The sequence below is a fragment of the Heloderma suspectum genome, chromosome 1 (genome assembly GCF_057233095.1).
Source record: "Heloderma suspectum isolate Gila_16-S chromosome 1, 16-S_ref, whole genome shotgun sequence".
NCBI lineage: Eukaryota > Metazoa > Chordata > Lepidosauria > Squamata > Helodermatidae > Heloderma > Heloderma suspectum.
Genome location: NC_139458.1, coordinates 174432598 through 174454131, shown reverse-complemented (window position 1 = coordinate 174454131; position 21534 = coordinate 174432598). Strand labels below are relative to the sequence as shown.

The 21534-nt window shown below is 43.9% G+C and overlaps 1 protein-coding gene across 3 annotated transcripts in view; it reads left to right on the top strand.

Annotated features, from left to right (window-relative positions):
- Positions 1–9785: 9785 nt before the first annotated feature.
- Positions 9786–21534, top strand: part of STAM2 (signal transducing adaptor molecule 2) — a 34261-nt gene continuing 22512 nt past the window's right edge. For all 3 annotated transcript variants that reach the window (XM_084810945.1, XM_084810937.1, XM_084810927.1), the window contains exon 1: positions 9786–9961. In XM_084810945.1, coding sequence (XP_084667071.1) covers positions 9922–9961 — 40 coding nt within the window. In that variant the 5' untranslated portion in view covers positions 9786–9921. The remainder of the gene's footprint in view (positions 9962–21534) is intronic.

The following is a 21534-nucleotide window of genomic DNA, read 5'->3' as shown; positions in this document are numbered from 1 at the left end:
ATCCTATGAAAATGAATGGTGGAAGATTCAGGACAGAAAAAAGTACTTCTTCATACAGCACATAGTTAAACTATGGAATTCATTCCCACAAGGTGTAGTGATGACCACCAACTTGAACAACTTTAAAAAGGAATTAGACAAACCCATGGAGGGTAAAGCTATCATAGCTACTAGTCATGATTGCTACAAATTACCTCCAGTGTAGGAGAAAGTATACCTCTGTATACCAGGTGCTGGGGAACATGACTGTGAGAGTGCTCATGTCCTGTTTGTGGGCTTCCCATGGGCATCTGCTTGGCATGGTGGGCACAGAATTCTAGACTAGATGGTACTTTGATCTGATTGTATTTATTGCATTTCTATACCGCCCAATAGTCAAAGCTCTCTGTGCAGTTGATGATCCAGCATGGCTGTTCTTTTGTTTCTGTTACAGTGAAGCCATTTATGACTTAAAGGGTAAGAACTGGCATCTTGAATTGACTCCAGAAACAAATAGGGAGCCAATGCAGATCAAACAGGTTTTATGCTGTCTGGCAGTAGCATTTTGCATCAATTTGAAATGTCTAGTTGCATTTCAAGGTCAGCCTTACATGCAGTAGGTTACAGTTAGAGATGGTACGGGCACCTGATTCCATCTGGAAATCCAGCAGAACACCCCCCTGCCTGCACCACGGAGCCGCACTCACCGAGCCCCTGCCCACACTCGCCCCCATCCATGCTCGCTGAGCCACCTACACTCACCCAGGCGGCGGCGTTGAGCTCCATGATCACCATTTTTCAGAAAAAAATGGCAATCACAAAAATGCACGTTTGCATGTACACAAAATGCGGCCATGAATAGCCCATATAGGCAAGATTACTGGTGTTTGCTTGCCTGTAATCTTACGTATACGGGCAATTCACAGCCCCATTTTGCATATACAAAAACGTGTACATTTGCAAAAATGTACATATTCGCACATATGCAAATATGTGAAAATACGCAGTCACGTATACGCAAAATGGGGCCATGAATAGCTCATATACACAAGATTACAGGCAAGCAAACGTCTGTAATCTTGCATACATGAGCAATTTACAGCCCCGTTTTATGTATATGCAAATATGCACATTTTTGTGATGACCATTTTATTTTTTATAAAATGGCGATCGTGGAGCTTGACGAGGCCACCCAGGTGAGTTTGGGTGGCTCAGCAAGTAGCAGGGAGCTCGAGAACGGGTCCAGGTGCATGTGAGTGGTGGCTGGGTGGGCACCTGGAGAACCCGGAAAGGGGCTGCCTGCCCATCCCTACTTACAGTAGTCAGGGCAGAGCACAAATGGCCATGTCCATAATGATGGTAAAGGGAGAAGAATCTGTCCCCTCTGTTCTTTTGTGAGGAGGCAGCTTTTCCACACTTCCACAGGTGTACCTGAGTGATACATTGTCCCAAGGATGAATGGTTTCTGCCCCCCCCCCCCCGCCACCAACTCTGATAGTGGCCATTTGTAGGGGGGACCCCCTACTCATTTTAAGCTTTTTGTCAAAGTATCTTATTTCCCCCATCAAATATGTTTGTGTACCAATGAGTGATTAGTTAAAGAAATGTAAAAGCCATATCTGATTTCAATAGGACTTGGATCTGCTCCAAAGGTTTAATCTAAGAAATGGGATGTGCATTCTACCTTGATCCAGAAAAGGGTGCTCAACATGAATTGTTTTATTGGCTCATGCACCATACAGGATCAAATAGCGCTGGCGTGTTAAGAGCCTCTGTTTCTGTCTGTATGAAAACATTCCAGCCTGGTAAGTAGATGCCTCTGGGTGAAGGACAAGGCTTAAAGAGGAGAAACCATCACACCTTGGGGAATGCAGCCAATACTTTTTAAATTTATTGTTGAAATGCAATAGGGTTGTCAGACCTAACAGGTTCTGACATTCCTCCTCAGACACCATACCCACACCCACCCCATCTTTCTCTGCAACAGTGGAGTTGCAAATTTGCAGGTGCTTCTCACAGGAATGCTGGTGAGTCTGGCTGAAGACAGGCAGATGTTTTCCCAAGGATAAAAGCTTGTAAGAAAAAACAAGAGACTTGTCACAGATGGGCGTGGGGCCCTTGTTTCAACCTGTGTTGGAGTCTTAAAATAAGCAGGATTATTTTATCAATATGTCAATCAAAATATGGAAATTGTTACTTTTAAGTAATTAACCATAAATGACCATCTTGTCAGGAGAAGCACTGACATTTCTCACCATTCACATAGCAATTCAGCATTATGAACTTTCAGTAGTGAAGAACAAAACCAGCATAAGCAACCATAATGGTTTGCACATCCAAGGGCAAAGACACGCGTACAGGGCTATCATGCACATTGTTCCCTGCTCATTCATCTCCACCTCCCTTTCCCTGTACCTTTGCCAACAAAGCTGATGCTGCTTCCACACTTGCTCGTATGCTGGTCTGGAGTCTTTGTACATACTTGGACTAATGTGGGAGCAGTTGCTGGAGAGAGAGTGGCAGCCACTCCAGTAAAGATACACACAAAGAGCATCCAACGCTTTCCCCCACAACCTCCCTTACTGATGTCACACACAACACAGAGAAGCAAGGACATTCACTGCTGCTGGTTCCACCAACAGGAGCACATATTTTATTCTAGAAAAAACACAAATCCAAAGTAATTATTATGCTCACAGTGATGGTTTTGAAATGCCACAGTGTACCAGATCTTTAGAAAACGTTACCTCTCTGTACTGTTGCAGGTGGTGGTTCCATCTGGGTAGGGTTCTTGCCCAAGCAGGGGGGCTGGGGTGTGCTAGACATAAGTTTGCATTCCAGCAAGGGGAACAAAGCAAAGTCAAGTGAGTCCATTTTCAGGTTCCAGCAAGGCAGAGTCCAAGCAAAGCAGGTAGCACCAAGTAAAGTGCATGCTGGAGAGTCATAGGAGCAAGCTCAAGCGTTGCTTCAGTGACAAGCAAACCCAGACTGAGCCTTAAACAGAGCTGCAGCTCTGTCTGAGGGGCTAGCTCCATATCTGGCAGGTGAAGCCTCTCCAGTTAAAGATGTGTTGCTTCAGTAGTCATCGGCACTATTGGCAAAGGAGAGATTTTGATTCTGGTGCTTCTGGGCCAGCATCTGAGGATGGTAATGTGACCTTCTCAGACCGCAGAAGTGCAGGCAAAATGGACTCCACTTGCACTGGAGCTTCCAGAGCAATGGGACATCTGAGGCTGGTTCTGAGGATGAATCCCTCCCTCATTCCAACACTTCCTCTAAATCCATGGCTTCATTCCCTGAACATGGATAATTGGACCTTGGGTTTGTGACACTCTCTGAACTGGTAACCATTTTGTTCTCTCTTAATGCCCCTGGTGAATTAATAAGCACTCCTTCAGATTGAACTAAAACCTGCTCGTCAAGAGCTTTCATTCTCTGAGAACACTGCAAATCATACATTACTACAAGTTTCATATCAATATCTTTTACAGTCCTAAAATATCTAAAGATTCCATACAACTAGAGCATATCGAACTGTATTAGCGCCAGCACACAGGGCCCAGGGGCAAGTGCCAGGGCCCAGAGGCCCTGCTGCAATTGCTGCTGCTGCAGCAGCTACAACCATTTGGCTACCTGCCCGTGGTAGTGACAAAGTGGCAGCCTGGCAGTGGCACTAGCTATGTGCCTCGTTAAGGGGTGGTGCCAATGGGATTGGGAATGGGGCTTGCAGCTTTGCATAGCACCACCACAACTGCTACCATGGGTGGGCATGCAGGGAGCCTGCCCACAGACAAGAGAGGGGGCTGGACCTACCAAGTGCCGGGAAGTACCAAGGACAGCTTGCCAGGGCCCAACATAAACGTTGCACATGACAGATACTACAGAACAGTGAAGGGTCTTTTTAGTGACATGATTCCAAGAAATAGTTTATTAGCCCCTGTGATGGCCTGTCGCATGTGACAGCATAAAGTAAACATTTGTTATAGCACAGCAAAAGAGCTGAGGAGACATTTACAACCCTAATTTAACCTGTGGTTTGTAAAGATCCATTTCAGGCAACTGTTAATGAAAGGGCTGTGTGTTCAGGCATTAACAGCAATTTCTCTAAACACAGCCCTTGAAGACTATTTGTTCTTCTCCTGTATTTCTATGTGGTGATCCATCCTACATCAAGGCGACAAGGGATTTGCCATCTACCAAAACAGACATCACTATATAGTTGCAGGCATGCCTTGTCAAATAACATGAAATTACAGGACAATGTAGGCAGTCCTACTATCAGCCTATCATTTTGTGCCCTTACTAAGAAACTTCCCAGCTTTCCTTTCATTTACAAGCTTCCTATCTTATCTTGTTTGCTACTCATAAGTAGCAAAGATTTTAGCTGTTCCCAACATGGGACCCTCCAGCTGTGTTGAAATACAACTCCCATAATCCCCAGCAAGCATTGGAAGGGCTAGTTTAGGAAATTAAGAAGCTGTCCTGTATGTGTGTGAGACCACTGCTCCATCTAGTTCAGTATTGTTGACACTGACGGACAGCAGCTCTCTGGAGTTTCAGGGAGGGGTGTTTCCCAGCCGGATCTGGAGAAGCCATTAATTGAACCTCGGGCCTTTTACATACGAAGAGAAACTCTACATTTCTTTTATAGTTGCCTATATTTAATTCCTCTTTCTCTATGACCTCTACACAGTAGAGTGGTTTCTTCTGAAGATAGGGAAAGAAATGACTGTAAACCAAAGCTTGGCAGGATGCAGGGAGCACCAAAAATTCAGACAGCTTTACTGTTTGAGTTAGCATGGTCTGAATTGTATTCCTCTAGGTATTTTTGAGAACTCCTCAGAAAAATAAAATTACTGATGTAGCTATTCTACAAGAAACTTGCTGGGATCAATTGAACTTACCTCATAATATTTGTTCTGAGAAAACATTTAACGTTAACTTGAACACTAAGGTTGCAAACCCTATGTGCATGTACGTAGGAGTAACTCCCACTGGAATTCAATGGGACTTAGTTCCAAGTAAACATACATAACTTTAAACTAAATGAATCGGGAAGTTTTTAACAACTGTAAACTATTCTGCTCACAATTATACATATGCACGATTGATTTATTAAATATACTTGTATTTGTCTCTGATCTCAGTAACCTGAGCACAGCTTACTAGGAAGTCCCAGGATGAGACTGGCTTTGTTTCAACAAGGTAAGAATATCATGTGCCCATAGACCATTGTGGGTGGGGAGGAATAACCACTGTACAGCATAACATAGCAACGATGTCTATTATTTCTTTTGGTAGACAAAATCAATATGGAAAAAGCTTTATATAACTCTTGAGCAAGAAGTTTTCTTTGTCAGGGACCCAGGTGGATTTGGAGATAACATGTCCAGGTATCAAGAGTGTACTACAGTGTTCTATTTAAGCTGCTACATCTGCTATACTAGAAACAAAGTTCACAAAGCTTTATCTTTTGCACCTCAAGAACAGAGCAATTCCCCCAACAGCATCTGCCCACATACCCCTCCCAATTAAAGACATATTGTGTATCACTGCAGTACCATTCCAGTATTTTGCTTTCTCCTCACCTTCATCTCAAGTTGTTTGAAGTGGGGAATCCTGGAGCAGGTTAGGGAAAACAAGCTGAATTTGAAACTTTAGGCACTAAGCAGTCCTCCATCCCATGAGGCTGTGTGGCTTCATGTTATTCTTTGGGACAATGCTGCCATCTACAGGATACTCTTATCTAAAAAAATAAATAGGCCAACATGTGGCAAGTTCAGAATCTAAGGCCTGATTCACATATACCTTTTCCCTAAAAGGAAATAATCTTCACACAAGGAAAACTATCTGACTTCCACATGCAAAGTGTAGTACAAGTGTTTTATTTGGTTGTGACTATATGTGCAAGGAAGCCAATATGTGTAACAGAAGTCATCACCTGAATCACTGGAATAGCATCTGAGAGATTAATCTTTGGTGGTACTGTAGTAGAAACTGATTTGGTAAATTTTTGACAAAATGTCCTTCCATGCACATTTCCCCAAAACATAAGATTGGACCCAGACTGGCATTCAGCGGAGTTCAGCTTGCACTAGAAGGGAACAGGGTGATGATTTTCACTGATTGCTCCTTCCTCTTGTAGCCGCCTCTGCCCCCTAAGAAGCTGTACCTTCCTGTCCACTTTTTCCAGTGCTGGAGCCAAGTTCCCTCTGTAACAGAAGGCTCCAACCCAGTTGCTTGAAAGGACATATAAGAAGCCATGAGGAGCTATAAGAATTTGAATGACAATATTCAAATTATGGGGAGAGGAAGCATCAAAAAGATTTTTCAAACATGTCAATGGGGAGAAAATTCTATTCTAACTAGTGCACCCTTTGTTCCCTCCTTTTCAAGCAATGCTTAACTGAGAGGTTCCAGGACACAATCCTGCCTGGAAATGATAGTCTGGAGAATCCTTCCTTCAATGACTGGCTGATACTTGAATACTCAGTGATGAAGGACAAGCACACTGCATATCCTCACAACCATACTTACTGAAAAGAAGTAGGTTCTAAAGGAGTAAGAGGAGGCAGCTACCAGGTCTTAAGCAGCAGCACCACATGCAAGAGAATAAAAGCAGGTGAGCTTAGTGAGTTAAATAATCTCTCTGTACAAAAACATAGTCACTGACACCGACTTTCTGCTTGCTGTGCTTCAAATTCCAACAAAATAACATTAATCAAATCTGATGTCTGCCATGTTTGTTTATATTCCCCATTGCACTTTCTTAGCAACCTATCGAACCTGTCAAGAGATACTGGTTTGGCTGTGCTAAGCAATATATTTCTCATGACACTGAAGGGCAGCTGCTTGGACATTGTCATATTGGCCGCCATCTTGAATTTGGAGTAGAAGCCCATTGTTCATCAATTACATATAACAAAATTCAGATTCAGCATCTCAGAATATATAAAATCCAACCTCTAAAACTAATTCTACTTAAATGGCCTAGAAACAAGTAAAATATATATGTCCACAAAGAGCAGTTTCCCAGTTTGTCCTGCTGGTGTCCCTAGGCTTCTTCCCACAAAGTCAGTCCATTGGTCCATCTAGCCTAGTACTGTCAACACTGACTGTCAGTAGCTGTCCAGGATATCAGGCAGGCTTCTTTCCTAGCTCTACCCAGAGATGCTGGGGATTGAACCTGGGACCTTCTGCATGCAAAACATACACTCTACTACTGAGCTACAGCCCCTCCTTTTTGTTTCACAAAGCTCTTAAGCTGAAGAAATTCTTCAGGAAATGATTTATCAAGATCTTTTGGATAATATTCTTGTATATTTGCAGCAGCAGTGAAGATGTTTTCACTTGACATCTCAGTGAAATTGTTAAAGAATCCAAACTTGTCCAGTGCAGTTTTGTAGGCACCAAGACATGAACTTATGCAAGCAGATAACTTCCTACAACTGGAGAAAATGATTCTACTCTGAACTCAAAAGGACCTTCGAAGACAACGCCATTCTCTCACCTTTCATCATCAGGCATGAGTTTGTGAAAGTGTTTAGTTGTTTGGCTTCTGAAGTCTCTTTCTACAACATCAGTGAGGCCGAGTGCTCATTGCTTTCAAAGCTTTGAAAGCAATCACACAAAACAAAAATGTAGGCAGCAAAGGATTCCAAAAGCATAGCTCTTGCACAAATACAAGAGTTTCTTCTTGTAGCTTGACACTCACCACATTTAAGGCACAATCCTATGCATGTTTACACCGAAGAAGTCAGACAATTCCCAGCATGGGGAGTTGTCGGACTTTTTCGGTCTAAATGTGAATAGGATTGTGCCCTTAATCTGTTAAGTATGGTGTCCCACAGTACAGTCATAATATGTATGACTCCCTCTTTTTCACTAGCAGCCTTGCATCATTTTGTGTTGTCTGTTTTTCTGTTCTGGCATCCATAATGCCTGTGGTACATTAATAGATTTCTCTGTCATCATGTTGCATAACTTTGGGTGCAGTCCACTCAGGCTCTTCAGCATAACAGTCCTCACTCTCACTAGCTATTAGGCTTTTATAGACTCCCCACCCCACCCACATCTTTTAGTACATGATGCACAGAAACTGTACAATGACTGCACAAGACTGAAGAAATCAACTGCAGTCTAGCAACTTTCAGCTGCATTCACACCAAGTTGTGGTGGCCTTACAATTCCAAGCCATTTTGGATGAACCTGATTATCTAGATCCATCCAATCATGTTTCAGGCCTGGTTACGGGACGGCAACAGCCTTGGTCACCCAAATTGATGACTTACACTGGGCAATGGATGGGGGAGTACAACCCTGTTGGTTCTTCTGGACCGCTCAGCAGCTTTCAATACCATCAACCATGGTATCCTTCTGGATCTTTTATCTGGATTGGGCTTGGGAGGCACAGTTTTAAAGTGGTTCCGGTCCTTTCTGCAGGAGCGGTCTCAGAAGGTGGTGCTGGGGGACTAACCGCTGTTAGCCTGTGAGGTTCCACAAGGTTCTATCTTGCTTCCCATACTTTTTAACATCTACATGAAACCGCTGGGGGAAGTCATCAGAGGTTTGGGCTGAAATATCACTATGCAGATGATACTCAGCTTTGCCTCTCATTTCCACTTGAACATCCCAGGGAGGCTGTGGAACTCTTGAACCAGTGTTGGGAAGTTGTTTTGGGATGGATGAAGATGAACAAGCTGAAACTTAATCCAGACAAGACGGAGGTACTGTGGGTTCAGAAACCAGCTACTTTGGATGAAGGTTTACATTTTAGATGGGGTTGTGCTCCCTGCAACAGACCAAATGAGCATGTCTGGGAGCCCTCCTGGACTCTGCGCTAACTGGGGAAGCCCAGGTGGCTGCAGAAGTGCATTTTACCAGCTTAGGCTGGTACACCAGCTGCAGCCCTATCTGGAGGACAGACCTTGCCTCAGTTATATACGTACTAGGTAACTGCGCACTAGTGATGTCCAGGCTAGAATACTGTAATGCGCTGTACGTGGGGCTGCCTTTGAAGACAGTTCAGAAACTTCAGTTGGTGCAGAATCTGGCCACCTGAGTACTGGTGGGGGCAAGGCAATCACATAATGCCTATACTGCATCAGCTGCACTGGTTACCAGTGTGTTTCCGAGCCCAATTTAAAGTGCTGGTTTTGACCTTTAAAGCCTGAAACGGTTTGGGACCAAGTTACCTGAAGGACCACCTTCACCCATATCAGTCTGCCCGCAGTTTAAGATGAGAAAGAAAGGCCCTTTTCATTTGCCCACCTGTGAGAGCAGTTAGGTGGTTGACCACATCTGAGAGGGCCTTCTCGGCAGTGGCCCCACACCTTTGGAACAAATTGCCATTGGAGGTCTCTACACCTGCAAAACTCGGAAGCTACTACCGCCCGTGATTCTCTGCAGGCACAGAGTAGCGTCGCTCTGGACCTTGGCATTTCTGTAGCGAAAGCTCTCTATTCGATGTCATGGAAGAGAAGAAAGCCGACTGGAGCTTAGACCAACTGTGACGCGTGTGACTCTACATTTTCTGATCTCTGCGCGTCTCCTTTCGAGGACCACCGGGTTAGGTGTCTTTCAAAGTGCCCGTCACGTCGCCCGCAGCTTTCTCCCTTCGGCGGTGGCCGAACCGACGGCGCTGCCGAAACACACAACAGGGTAGGAAGGTCTACTCTTCACTCCGCATTCAGGTCGGAAGTACCGCCCTCCCACGCGCCTCCCACGGGTCGGCCGACAAGCGAACCGAGAGGGCGGGACAGGCCTCTCCTGACGAGACGACGCTGGCAGGCGGAACCGGAAGTGGAGGGGGAGGGGCGGGGCCGAGCTGAAGGGTTGCTGCGCATCGAGGCGCTTCCGCACCTGGGGCAGCCGCTGGACCTGAGAGAGCCGGGCCGAGCGCCCCGGGGTGTCGCCATTCGTGTCCCTGCCGCCGCCATTACCATGCCGCTGTTTGCCTCCAACCCCTTCGACCAGGATGTCGGTGAGTCGGGCGGGAGTGCGCCCGGCGGGTGGGAATGGTCTCGGGAAGGGGCGAATGGGCGGCGGAGCGGCTCGGGAGGAAAGGTGACCCGCCCTGAAGCCCAGGCTGAGGAAGGGGAGGTGGCCGGTTCAAGTGGTGTGTCCGGGGCGCCCTTCAGAGGCAACTGAGGAGGGCGGGGGAGGGGAACCAGCCCCCCCTCCTGCCCCCCGGGAAACCCTCTCCTGAGGCATTGCCCCGTTGACGTAACCAGGCGGCTGCGCCAAAAGCGCCGGGCTACGCTGTCATTGAGGCTGGGGTGAGGAGAGCTTCCTGGTGGATGAGGCCCCACGCCAGTCGGTGAAGGAAGGGCTTCTCCCCGTCAGCCACCAAAAGAATTTGGGCCGACCTAAAAGGAAGTCACTCATACTCTTGGGGGGGGGAGCGGGGGGGCGTTTTAAGTCATTTTATGGTGGGGTGTTACTTCTGAAGCAACTTGCATAGGAATCAGGCTGTACTCTTGAGTAGCTGAGGACCTCGGGGAGCAAATGGTATCCTAACGAAGAGGTGTTGTTGTTGAAATGCCACAATGGCATACAATGCTCCTTGTTACATCTGCCTGCTTAAGGGTGTTTGGTCCGTTGCTCAGATACATAGAAGAAGCAAGGTTGCGTATCTCTAGAGCTTTTGCTGCTTTTATTAAATATCCCAGTGGCTGTGAGCTACCTACATACATATCCCTTCCCCCATGCAGAACACAAGCTGAGAACTAATTTGCCTAAGAGCAAATTCAAGGATGAGTCAGGGCTTTAACCTGTATCCGAGCTGAGTTGTTTGTCTGCTGGGTTGTATCTGTCACATGTACTCAAGCAATTACAGTGCTGGAGATAGAACTGTGGGGCAGCTTATGTTGGCCTTCCACCACCATACTATATTTATGTATAAAAGCATTTTCATTCCACTTTTCAGACCTAAGAAGAGCCTACAAAGAAGTTTTTATAAAATAAAACATCAAAAAAACAAAAGTTAAAACTTAAGCCTTAAAATCAAAAGGATCAGAATTTAATTTAACCTTTAATTTAAAAACTATTAAAACCCAACTGGAATAAGAATGATTTCACTGCGTGAATGCCATCTGGGATGGAGCTAGTCTCCTCTCCTATGAAAGGGAATTCCATAACCTGGATAATGCCACAGAAAAGACTGTGTCTTTTCTTCTCACCAGCCATACCTCTTTTGGGGATGGGATATATAACAGGAAAAGAATCTTGGCCTGTAGCCAGGTTCATAGGGCAGGAGGCAGTCTTTCAGGTATATCTTGGCTCTAAGCTATTTAGGGCTTTATAGGTAAGCACCAGAAACCTTGAACTGGGCCCTGAAACTAATCACATCAATATAACTTATAAGACAGCCTTGTCTTACACCCTTATAATTCAACCCAGTTGAATTGATTAAAAAATGGACTTATAGATTTAATTTTAACCTTGTGCTTTTTTGTACCTTTACTCTGCTTTCTCTCTCTCAGTTGTATTAATGAGTATTAGTTCTTAAATTAATATAATTAGTAGCGTTGGCAATGGTTCAGATGCCATAACTAAAAGATGAACATTTTTAAAAGGGACTGCACCAGGAATTATTCTTCAGATCGTATCAGGGGACATGACAAGACACTTTTCTTCCTCATTTGCAGTGAGATTAGTTGTAGGCAGATACTTGCTATTGTCATTCTTGGTTGATGGATATTTTGAAATCTGAGAACAGGAACTTTTAACAAGCTGTTCTAAGAATTGTGAAAGTAGGCTGCAATCCTATGCACAATTACCTGGGAGTAAGTCCCATTGAACTTAGTGGGGCTTACTTCTAAGTAGATTTGCATAGGATTACAGTGTTAGTAGCACTAACCTTTGTATGTCTACAGATTTGGAGCTGAAGAGTAATGTGTCATGAGTTACTCTTTTAAAAAATCCATGTTGGTATAATACCTTTATTAGGCCAACTCAGATGTCACAAAAAATGTGCAGGATTTTTAGATTTCCAGATTTCTTCATCAGGTAAGGTGTTACAAAGAGTGGGGGTGAGAAGAGTTGAAGTCATGATGTCTGCATGGTCAGAGTCTTAAGAGGAAGTGGGGGGGTGTTTCCAGACATTCAAATTGAGCTCTTCAGGTGATGTGACAGTTTCAGGATTCACCTGGAACTGCCTCTAGGGGCACTGGGAACAAGAACGAAGCAAACAATGGTTGTTCCCCCATTTTTGACCATATAGAATCCATCTGTTACTCAGAACTGAGCCCTGAGCAAAACTCACAGGTTCCATGATAGGTAGAAAACAGAAGTAGAGAGAAACTAAGCAGTCTTTATATTAATGAAGCTGAAGATAATTTTAGGTGCTATACTAGGTTAAAAAGGGTCAATACAAGCCAAATTGGGTAGTTTTACCTAGTAGATGGAGGGGATGAACCTGCAGAGGATAAAGTCCCCAGCTTCAGGTGGCATAAAATCCTTTTCCTCCAATGCAGGGTCCCACTGTTGAAAGGCTAAATTCAGTATTTTCTAAGTCGCACAAAGAGCCGGCCGTAGGAAAAATTCCAAAATCCATATTAGTGTAGTATCTTTATTAGGCCAACTTAAAGCTCACAAAAATGTGCAAGCTTTCAAGATCTTTTGGGCAAGATGTTAAAAAAGTGAGCTTTGAGTGGGCCTGATAAATTCCAAACTTCATATTAGTGTAATTTTTCTTATGGCCAGCATGGTTACTTTTGCTTTTTGTGTGACTTTAACAAAAGCAAATTAAATATACCTCAATTTCTACACAGGGTCTAAAGCTGTGTTTAATAAAATGGTTAAAACTACAAAACATACAGCAAAAAAAATTAAAGAAAAAATAAGTCAGTCATTAGAACCCAACAAACATATTGCACAGCACTGTAGAATTACAAAATACAACAATGAAGTACTTTTGTGGAGGGAAGAACTAACTTCTGTAGACTTGACAAGAAAGTCATAATGAATGAAATGCATGCAGCAGTGCAGTTTGCCAAGCTTCCAGAGAGGAAGAGTTCCACAGTTTTGGTGCCCTGGCTGACAAACCAAAATTGTGAGTGCTTGCCAAGCGAACCTTCTGTGGGTGAATCTCCTTCAAGGTCTCCTGCAATAACTTAAGAATGTGCGGAGACTCATATGACGGGAGGTGCTCCCTAAGGTATGTAGGGTCTAGGGTGGGACTTGAAAAGTGATAACCACCTTAAGCGGAGCAATTGGAAACAAATTGCAGTTCAACTAAAAAATATACAATATGGACTTTATACCACACACCCCACAATAGGCAGCGACTGCATTTTGTGGTAGCTAAATCTTCCAAAAATGTGTGGAAAAACTCAAGTGAAATGTATACTTACAAGTATATGTAATATTGCTCACTTCTTTAACTTTGAAAATATATTTAGTGCCAAGGACAAATAGGATATTGTTTTCTTGAAAACACAAGTTCTGAAAACTGTAGCATATCCTGACTTGCAGAGAAAAGCTGCAGTCCTGTTCATGGCTGCTCACATCCCATTCACTTCAATAGTTTAGGCACAGTCTTAATTTCTGGTCTAGAAGCAGGAACTTTTTTTTTCAGATTGTACTAATTATAGAATAACCAAGGGCACTCAACTTTTGAGGGAGTCTAATTTTTTTTAATGTCACCATTATAGTTGATAGATTCAAATCTTCTGTTTTTTAAAGGAAAGTTAAATCTGATAATTCCCTGTCAAAAACTCAAAGTTTAGCACGCACGCGCGCACACACACACACACACACACACACGTTTAATATATTTATTTAAAATATTTATTTGCTGTCTTTCAGGGCAGAAGCTCTCCCAAGGCGGCTTACAGCAATAAAATACATAAAAACAGTTAAAATGTTAAACAATAAAACATAAATACAACAAAATATCAATAAAACAACAATAAAAGCTTATTTTAACATGTACCTGTAGAAGAGCCATAGAAAGGACCCCATAAATACTCTCCAGCGTTGTACGTTTTGGTTGAAATAGATGTTTTAGAAGCAGACATTTCAATATTCCATTGCAGTTGGAATTTAGATACTTCTAGAGAATGTGGGAAGCCATTCTATAGATGACACTGCACTCTTCTGCTAGGTACTAAGGCTACAATCTTATGCCCACTTACCTGGGAGCAGGGGCATTGCTAGGGTCTTAAAAGATCCGGGGCACAGGCCCATAACACAGTTTAATTAATTATTTCATTTCTGTACCGCGCAATAGCCAAAGCTCTCTTTCAAAACACAAATTTGCATACACACACACACACACACGTCTAAGCGCATGTCTAATATATATATATATGTGTGTGTGTGTGTGGTGCATGCATGGAGTGTGCTTGCGTGTGTGTATAGATTACATACGTACATACATTCATAAGAAGTGTGCACTGACCCCCCACTCCACGTCAACTCAAACCCTGATTCAGCATTTTGGAAAACATCCCACTTCTGCTCTGGCCAGTTTGTAGTCGGACCACTTCAGCTCAGCACCAAACCTGAGTCAAGGTTTGGAAAAATGAGTCTTTATGCTCTTGGATCCAGAACTGTCACTTGAGGCACAGGTGAACTCAGTGGCACGGAGCACTTTTTATCAGCTTAGGCTGGTATACCAACTACGCCCTTATCTGGAAAGAGATAGCCTAGCTACAGTTATCCATGCTCTGATAACTTCTCGTCTGGATTACTGCAATGCGTTATATGTGGGGCTGCCTTTGAAAACGGTCCGGAAACTTCAGCTGGCCCAAAATAGGGCAGCAAGATTGTTAACAGGGACTGGCCTGCGAGCTTATATTACGCCAGTACTTTTCCAGCTGCACTGACTGCCAGTCCATTTCCGGGCCCGATTCAAAGTGCTGGTGTTAACATTCAAAGCCCTTAACGGCTTGGGGCCAGGTTACCTGAAGGATCGCCTCCTCCCATATGTGCCTGCCCGGACCTTAAGATCATCAGCAGCAGCCCTTCTCCGTGAGCCCCTGCCAAAGGAAGTGAGGCGGGTGGCTACTAGGAGGAGGACTTTTTCTGCTGTGGCACCCCGGCTCTGGAATGAGCTCCCTAGTGAGGTTCGCCTGGCGCCTACATTGTACTCCTTTCGGCGCCAGGTGAAGACCTTTTTATTTTCCCAGGCATTTTAGCTTTCTAAATTTTTATCTTTGCTGTTTTAAATCTGTATTTTAAACTCTTGTACTGCTGCTAGGTTTTATTGTGGTTGTATTGTTATATTGTGGTTTTAATGTTCTATATATTTTAAATTGTTTTATTGTGTGTTGTTTGGTTTTAGTTTTTGTGAACCGCCCGGAGAGCTTCGGCTATTGGGCGGTATAGAAATGAAATAAATAAAATAAATTATGCTTCCTGTTGACTACCATGGGAAATTAGAAAAAAACCTATAACTTTTTTCTCTTGGTCAGAACTGGATAATTTCAGGCATAGTAGCCTCCTAGAAGGGGATTACACCTGCCTAATGTCAGAAAAATACGTGCAGGATTTATATTTTGATTTTCTTTTAAAGGGAACTGCCAATAAGGTTTCAATTCCTTGGAAGAATTGGATAAAAATTTCAGATTTCATTGCCCCATCAGAAGAGATCATGTCTCCAAATTTCAGACTGCTAGCCACAAGGATTATTGTGCAAGGGTGGCCTTGACATTTTGAGGTCTCCAAAAGAGGACATACCTATCTCCCTATGTTCCTTGTGGACCATTGTTTTGAAAGTTACAGACAGCTTACAGTTGTCCCTAAGTAAGAAACCAGCAAAGTTTCAGAAGGATAGGTGCAGCAGTTCATGTGGAAGGGGAGTTCTCCCGTTTTGGGGAGGGAGTGATTTGCTTTCCCTTCCATTCACCCCTTCCCCAATAGCTTTTGGCTAAATTCATATGAAAACGCACAGGTCATTAGAGGTGTCCCTCAGGCAAGAAACCTGCAAAATTTCTGAAGGATATACATGCATGCTAATTTAGAATTACTAGCATTTATTTACATTTCACCAATGTTAGCAGCAGGGGAACATGGATGGGAAGGTGCTATTGCACTCATGTCCTGCCTGTGGGTTTCCACTGGGCATCTGGTTGGCCACTGTGTGAACAGAATGCTGGACTAGATGGACCTTGGTCTGATGCAGCACGGCTCTTCTTATGTTTTTAAATAGTGAGTGCGTCTGAGCATATGCAGAATGCTTTTCTTTCACTACTGAGCGCTTACATTCTCCCCCTACCAATTCTTTTCGCCTCCATGCAACCATCCCTTCTCATCCTACCATCCTCCAGCAACTCTTCATCAAAACAGATGTCTTGTTTTGTGCAAGTCCTCTCTATGCATGAGCTCTTATTGTATCTTCCTCCCCATAACTTCATTTGTGCCAAGACTTCACCAGGATTATGCCAATGAGTCTGTTTTCAAAACTAGGGCTACGTTATAGAGAAACTCTGAGCATGCACTAAGTGCCTTTCCCTCACCACTGAAGCTAGAGTTCATGCAAAAAAACCCAAACCCACAAATGACAAAACATGCATAGGACTGAGGTGAAAGGTACCATGCTCACAACTCAGGACTTATTTCTGAGTAAACATGCAGAACATCAAAGTGCAAACCTCCCTGCAAAAGTAACTCGTGCTGGAATCCTATGCACGCTTTCCTGAGGGCAAGCCTCATTAAACAATGGGACATCTCAGTAGGCATACATAGGATTGCATAAATTAGCAGTATTTATCTCCCCTCCACTTAAAAAACAAACCCAAAACTCCTATTTTTATTAAAGTTTTCTGTTCAGAGGAACATAGGAAGTTGCCTTATACTGAGTCAGGCCCTGGGTCCATCTAGGGCAGTATTGTTGACACTGTCTGGCAGCAGTGGCTCTCAAGGGTTTCAGGCAGGATTCTTTCCTAGCCCTACCTGGAGATGCTGGGGATTGAACCTGGGACCGTCTGCATGCCAAGCATGTGCTCTACCACTGAGCTACAGCCCTTTCTATTGCTGGATAATGGCAACTGACAAATAAAACAGCCCCAGATTTGTTTCTCTGCAACCAGGTGAACCCACTCTTCTCAAAGGCATGAGTGAGAAAGAGAAAAACAAACCCTCTTGCCTGTTTGTATAAAGTCATATACAGTTCAGAACTTCTCTTGCCCACTGAAGAGAATTCTCTTTACGAATTCCCCAAGGTATGCTCTGGGTGGAATAAAGAAGACAAAGGAAGAAATAACAGGATAGGGGAGGGAAGAAGAAAAGAAGAATGGTGATTGGAAATGTGCATGGGGGTGGGGGGTAGAGAGAATTCCCTAAGCCAAATGGCTCCTTTCAGAGAGGTAGTACTTCAGAGGAATTTAGGAGGCTGTGGAGGGTTTGTACGGATTGCACATACTTAAATGAACTTTATGAGGTGAGGTGGCTGAGGGCTTTTTCTAGCCTTTTTAGAAGTGTAGAACCTATTTAAAAGCCCCAGCAGTTTCTCAATCATGATGCCACATAGTCCTAACCCTCTCTTTGGGATTATTTGAGTCCTACAGCTATTTAGGAGAAATTAAAGTGGAGGGGGAGAAAGAAGTTTGTGGAGGCTGACTGGATCCTTTGCTGTACTGAACTTCTGCAGAAGCCAAAGGTTCCAGTTTGGGGCAGTAAAATCAGGTGCTGTGTGAAATACCAGTATTTCACATGAAGCTCTTTCTTCCCTTCCTTCTCCCTCTTCAAAATTTTATTGCAGGCAAGCTCCCAACAGTGGGCATGTAAAAGCAGAAAAGAAAAGTAGGGGGAGAGAGGTTTTTTGCACCTCAAAAAAACCTGCACCAGAGATTAGGGATAGTGACCTCTGAAGCACTCTTCAAGTACTTGAAAGTTTGTCACAGAGAGGAAGGCCAGGATCTCTTCTCAATCATCCCAGACTGCAGGACACGGAATAATGGGCTCAAGTTACAGGAAGCCAGATTCCGGCTGAACATCAGGAAAAACTTCCTACCTGTCAGAGCAATACAACAGTGGAACCAATTACCTAGGGAGGTGGTGGGCTCTCCCACACTGGAGACGTTCAAGACAAGGCTGGACAGCCATCTGTCAGGGATGCTCTGACTTGGATTCCTGCATTGAGCAGGGGGTTGGACTCGATGGCCTTGTAGGCCCCTTCCAACCCTACTATTCTATGATTCTATGATTCTAATGGTCACCTTAAACACCTTCTGATTAGGATCTCTAATCCCCTGGGTGACTTGACGGTTTTTACTTTTTGTTTTAGACTTTGAGAAAAGGAAAATTTATGCATAGCTAGCACGAAAGCCATTGGACCTAACTGTCTGAAATTTGGTAGGTTCAGTCAGCTCCATAGAGCCTGCTAGGTCCTCAAATTCTATGAATTTATGTGGCAGCACAAAAAAATTATAGCTCTTTGCTTTGACAGATTTTCTTGGAAATAGCAAACTTTACCTGTGACTAGCACAAAAGTCACTGGACCTAACTGCTTGAAATTTGGCAGGTTCCATCAGCTCCATGGGGACCAAGCCTCCAAATTTCATGAATTTATTATACAAACTAAAAAAGTTAAAGCCATTTTTGTTTTCCAATGCAAGTCAATGGGAAAATGTTTAAAAAATGGCAATTAGGACAGCTCAAAAGATCCGGGGCACAGCTCAAAAAAGATCTGGGGCCCGTGCCCAGGTGGGCCCGCTCCTAACTACGCCCCTGCCTGGGAGTAAGCCCCATTCAACTCAGTGGAACTTATATTTCTGAGTAGCTATGCATAGGATTGCACTGTAAGTGATTTAGCTTTCTTGGATAAGAAGGAATATAGAAATATATTCAGTGCAGATGGACTTTGATTTCTGGCACTAGTTCTGTTGTCTTCAGTCAACATTATAAAAAGCTCATTCCAGATACTTCATTTTGTTTTCTTTAATGTAAATGAACTGGTTGCTCGTGATCTATAAAATGAAATGAAAATAGTGTTATACGAGACTGCTTTGCATTCTGACAGATTATACATCTAGGACACTATCTTGTCATGTTATTTTGGATGTTTCAGCTTGTGCAATCTGAGAATGTAGGTGAGCTGTTTGGAGGATTGAGTCCTACCACCAGTTATTTAGATCAGCCTTCCCCAACCTAGTGCCCTCCAAATGTTTTAGATTACAATTCCTATCATCTTTCACCATTGGCCCTGTTGGCTGGGGCTGATAGGTGTTGAAGTCCAAAACATCTGGAGGGAACCATGTTTGGGAAGGCTGCTCTTGAGCCTTGCCCCTCCGGTGTATTAAGAGCTGCCAGAACCAGGCTTACTGTGTGAACCTAAGAGGTGGTTAACACTTATTTGAAGGAAAGGTAGTTTCTCTGCCCTTAAGGCAGTAGTGAGACCTCTGTTGAAAAAAAAATCAAATCTGGATCCTGGATAATTATTTCCCAGTGTCCATTCTTGAGCAAGATACTGGAGGGGATTGTGGTGGCTCAACATCACACAGCCTTGGATGATACTGATTATTTTGGATCCATTCCATCCTGGTTTCCAGCTTGGCATGGGACAGGAACAGGGGTCATAGTTCTGTGGTAGAGCACATGCTTTGATGAACAAGGTCCCAGGTTTGGTACATGGCATTTCCAGATAGGGCAGGAAAAATTCCTGCCCGAAACCCTGGAGAGCACTTCCAGTCACAGTTGACAATGTTGGGCTAGATGAACCAATGGTCTAGCTCAGTATATGACAGCTTCCTATGTTTCTGTGTTCCCAACAGCCTTGGTCACCCTGGTGGATAACATATACCAGGGAATGGATGAGGGATTGTGACTCTTTTGGTTCTCATTGAACATGGTATCCTTCTGGATCATCTGGCCGGACTGGGTCCAGGAAGCATGAGGTTGCGGTGGCTCTGGTTCTTTCTGGCAGGACAAACTCAGTTGGTGGTGCTTGAGGACTTCAGTTCTACCTCATTGCCTCTGGCTTTTGGGGTGCCACATGGTTCCCATCTTGCCCTCTATGCTTTTCAACATCTATATGAAACCACTAGGGGTAGTCACCTGGAGGTTTGGACTCAAGTGTCATCAGTATGCAGATGAGACAGAGCTCTATCTTTTCCATCTACTAATCTCAGGGAGGCTGCAGAAGCCATGAACAGGTTCTGGAGGCAGCTTTGGGTTGAAGGGTGAAAAAGCTGAAACTTACTCCAGATAAGACAGAGAGAGGTACTGTGGGTGTGGAAGTTGATTTTCTGAACTGTTCAGCCAGTTCTGAATGGGATCGCACTCTCTCTGAAAGATCAGCTTCACAGCTTGGGGGTCCTTCTGGACCCAGCACAGGTGGTGAGGCTGGCATGCCAGATGCATCCCTATCTGGGAGTGGCCTCAGTTACATATGCCCTGGTTGCATCCAGACTTGCTCTATGTGGGGCTGCATTTAAAGACTATTCAGAAGCTTCAGTTAGTGCAAAATGCAGCTGCCTGGGTACTTGCTGGTGCTAAGCATTCAGATCATATTACACCAAATCTATATTTCTTAACACTGATTGCCTATCTGCTTCCAAGCAGGTATTGAGCTTTAAGGCCCTAAACTATTTGCAGCCAGGTTACTTGAAGGGCTACCTAAATCAATGTGAACCTTCCCGCGCTTTAAAATTAACCACAGAGGCCCTGCTTGCAGGCCTGCTAGTAGGCTCAATCAGATTGTCAAGTACATGAGGCAGGATCTTTTCAGTAGTGGCCTCATATCTCTGGCACGTCCAGCCTCAAGAAGTACACTTGGCTCCCTACCTTTCTTTTAGGCAGCCCTATCAAGGTTTTGATGTTAATCTGCCTTTCTATATTTTTTGTCAAGATACACACTGAATTTATATGTGCATATATATGGGATACCTAAATTAAGGTCAGACAATAGCAGTATTGCTAAATAGCTTGGTAGAAATCTGAGTGCTTGAAACAGGCTGAGAACACACGTTGTTGACAATGGGTTGTATCCAGGTTTCTCAGTTTCCCGTGGTAGCATTCCCTGACTAGAGTTCCTACTCAGGCCAGTGGGTAGGGGCAGAGGCAGTCTTTCCTAATTCCCATTCCCTCTGCTGCCCCCAGTGCCACCTCCCATGTTGTTTTGGACCCCAGCCCTCAGAAGTACATTTTTGGAGTAGGTAGTTGGAAGGGTGAGTTAGGAGAGGTTGTCTGCTCCCACATTCAGCCAGCAGAAAAGCTCTGCTGGTTCAAAAGCCTTCTGTGGATGGAAGGAGGCACCTGAACCCAAGTCCGTATCTGATGCTTTCAGTGTTCTATTAATAAACCCATTTCCCTGTTTTACTATTTGTTGCAACCTAATCAGGAGTGTGTGCTTTAATAAATGGTTCACAATGTTTTAATTTCGATTTGTCCTATAATAGCAGGCATCATTTATGTGTTTGGCAGCTTGGGGCTATATAAGATGACCAAGTTTCTGAAACCTCGTCGTAGTCCTTTGTTCTTTGCCCTGTCCCACTTACTGATTCTCATAAGTATGTAATGCCTTTGTATCCCATTAAACTAAACAGATTTGAGATAGTTCTCTGTCTGGTGGTAACGTTTCAGAAAGGCACTTGCTTCAGTCCAGTTAGG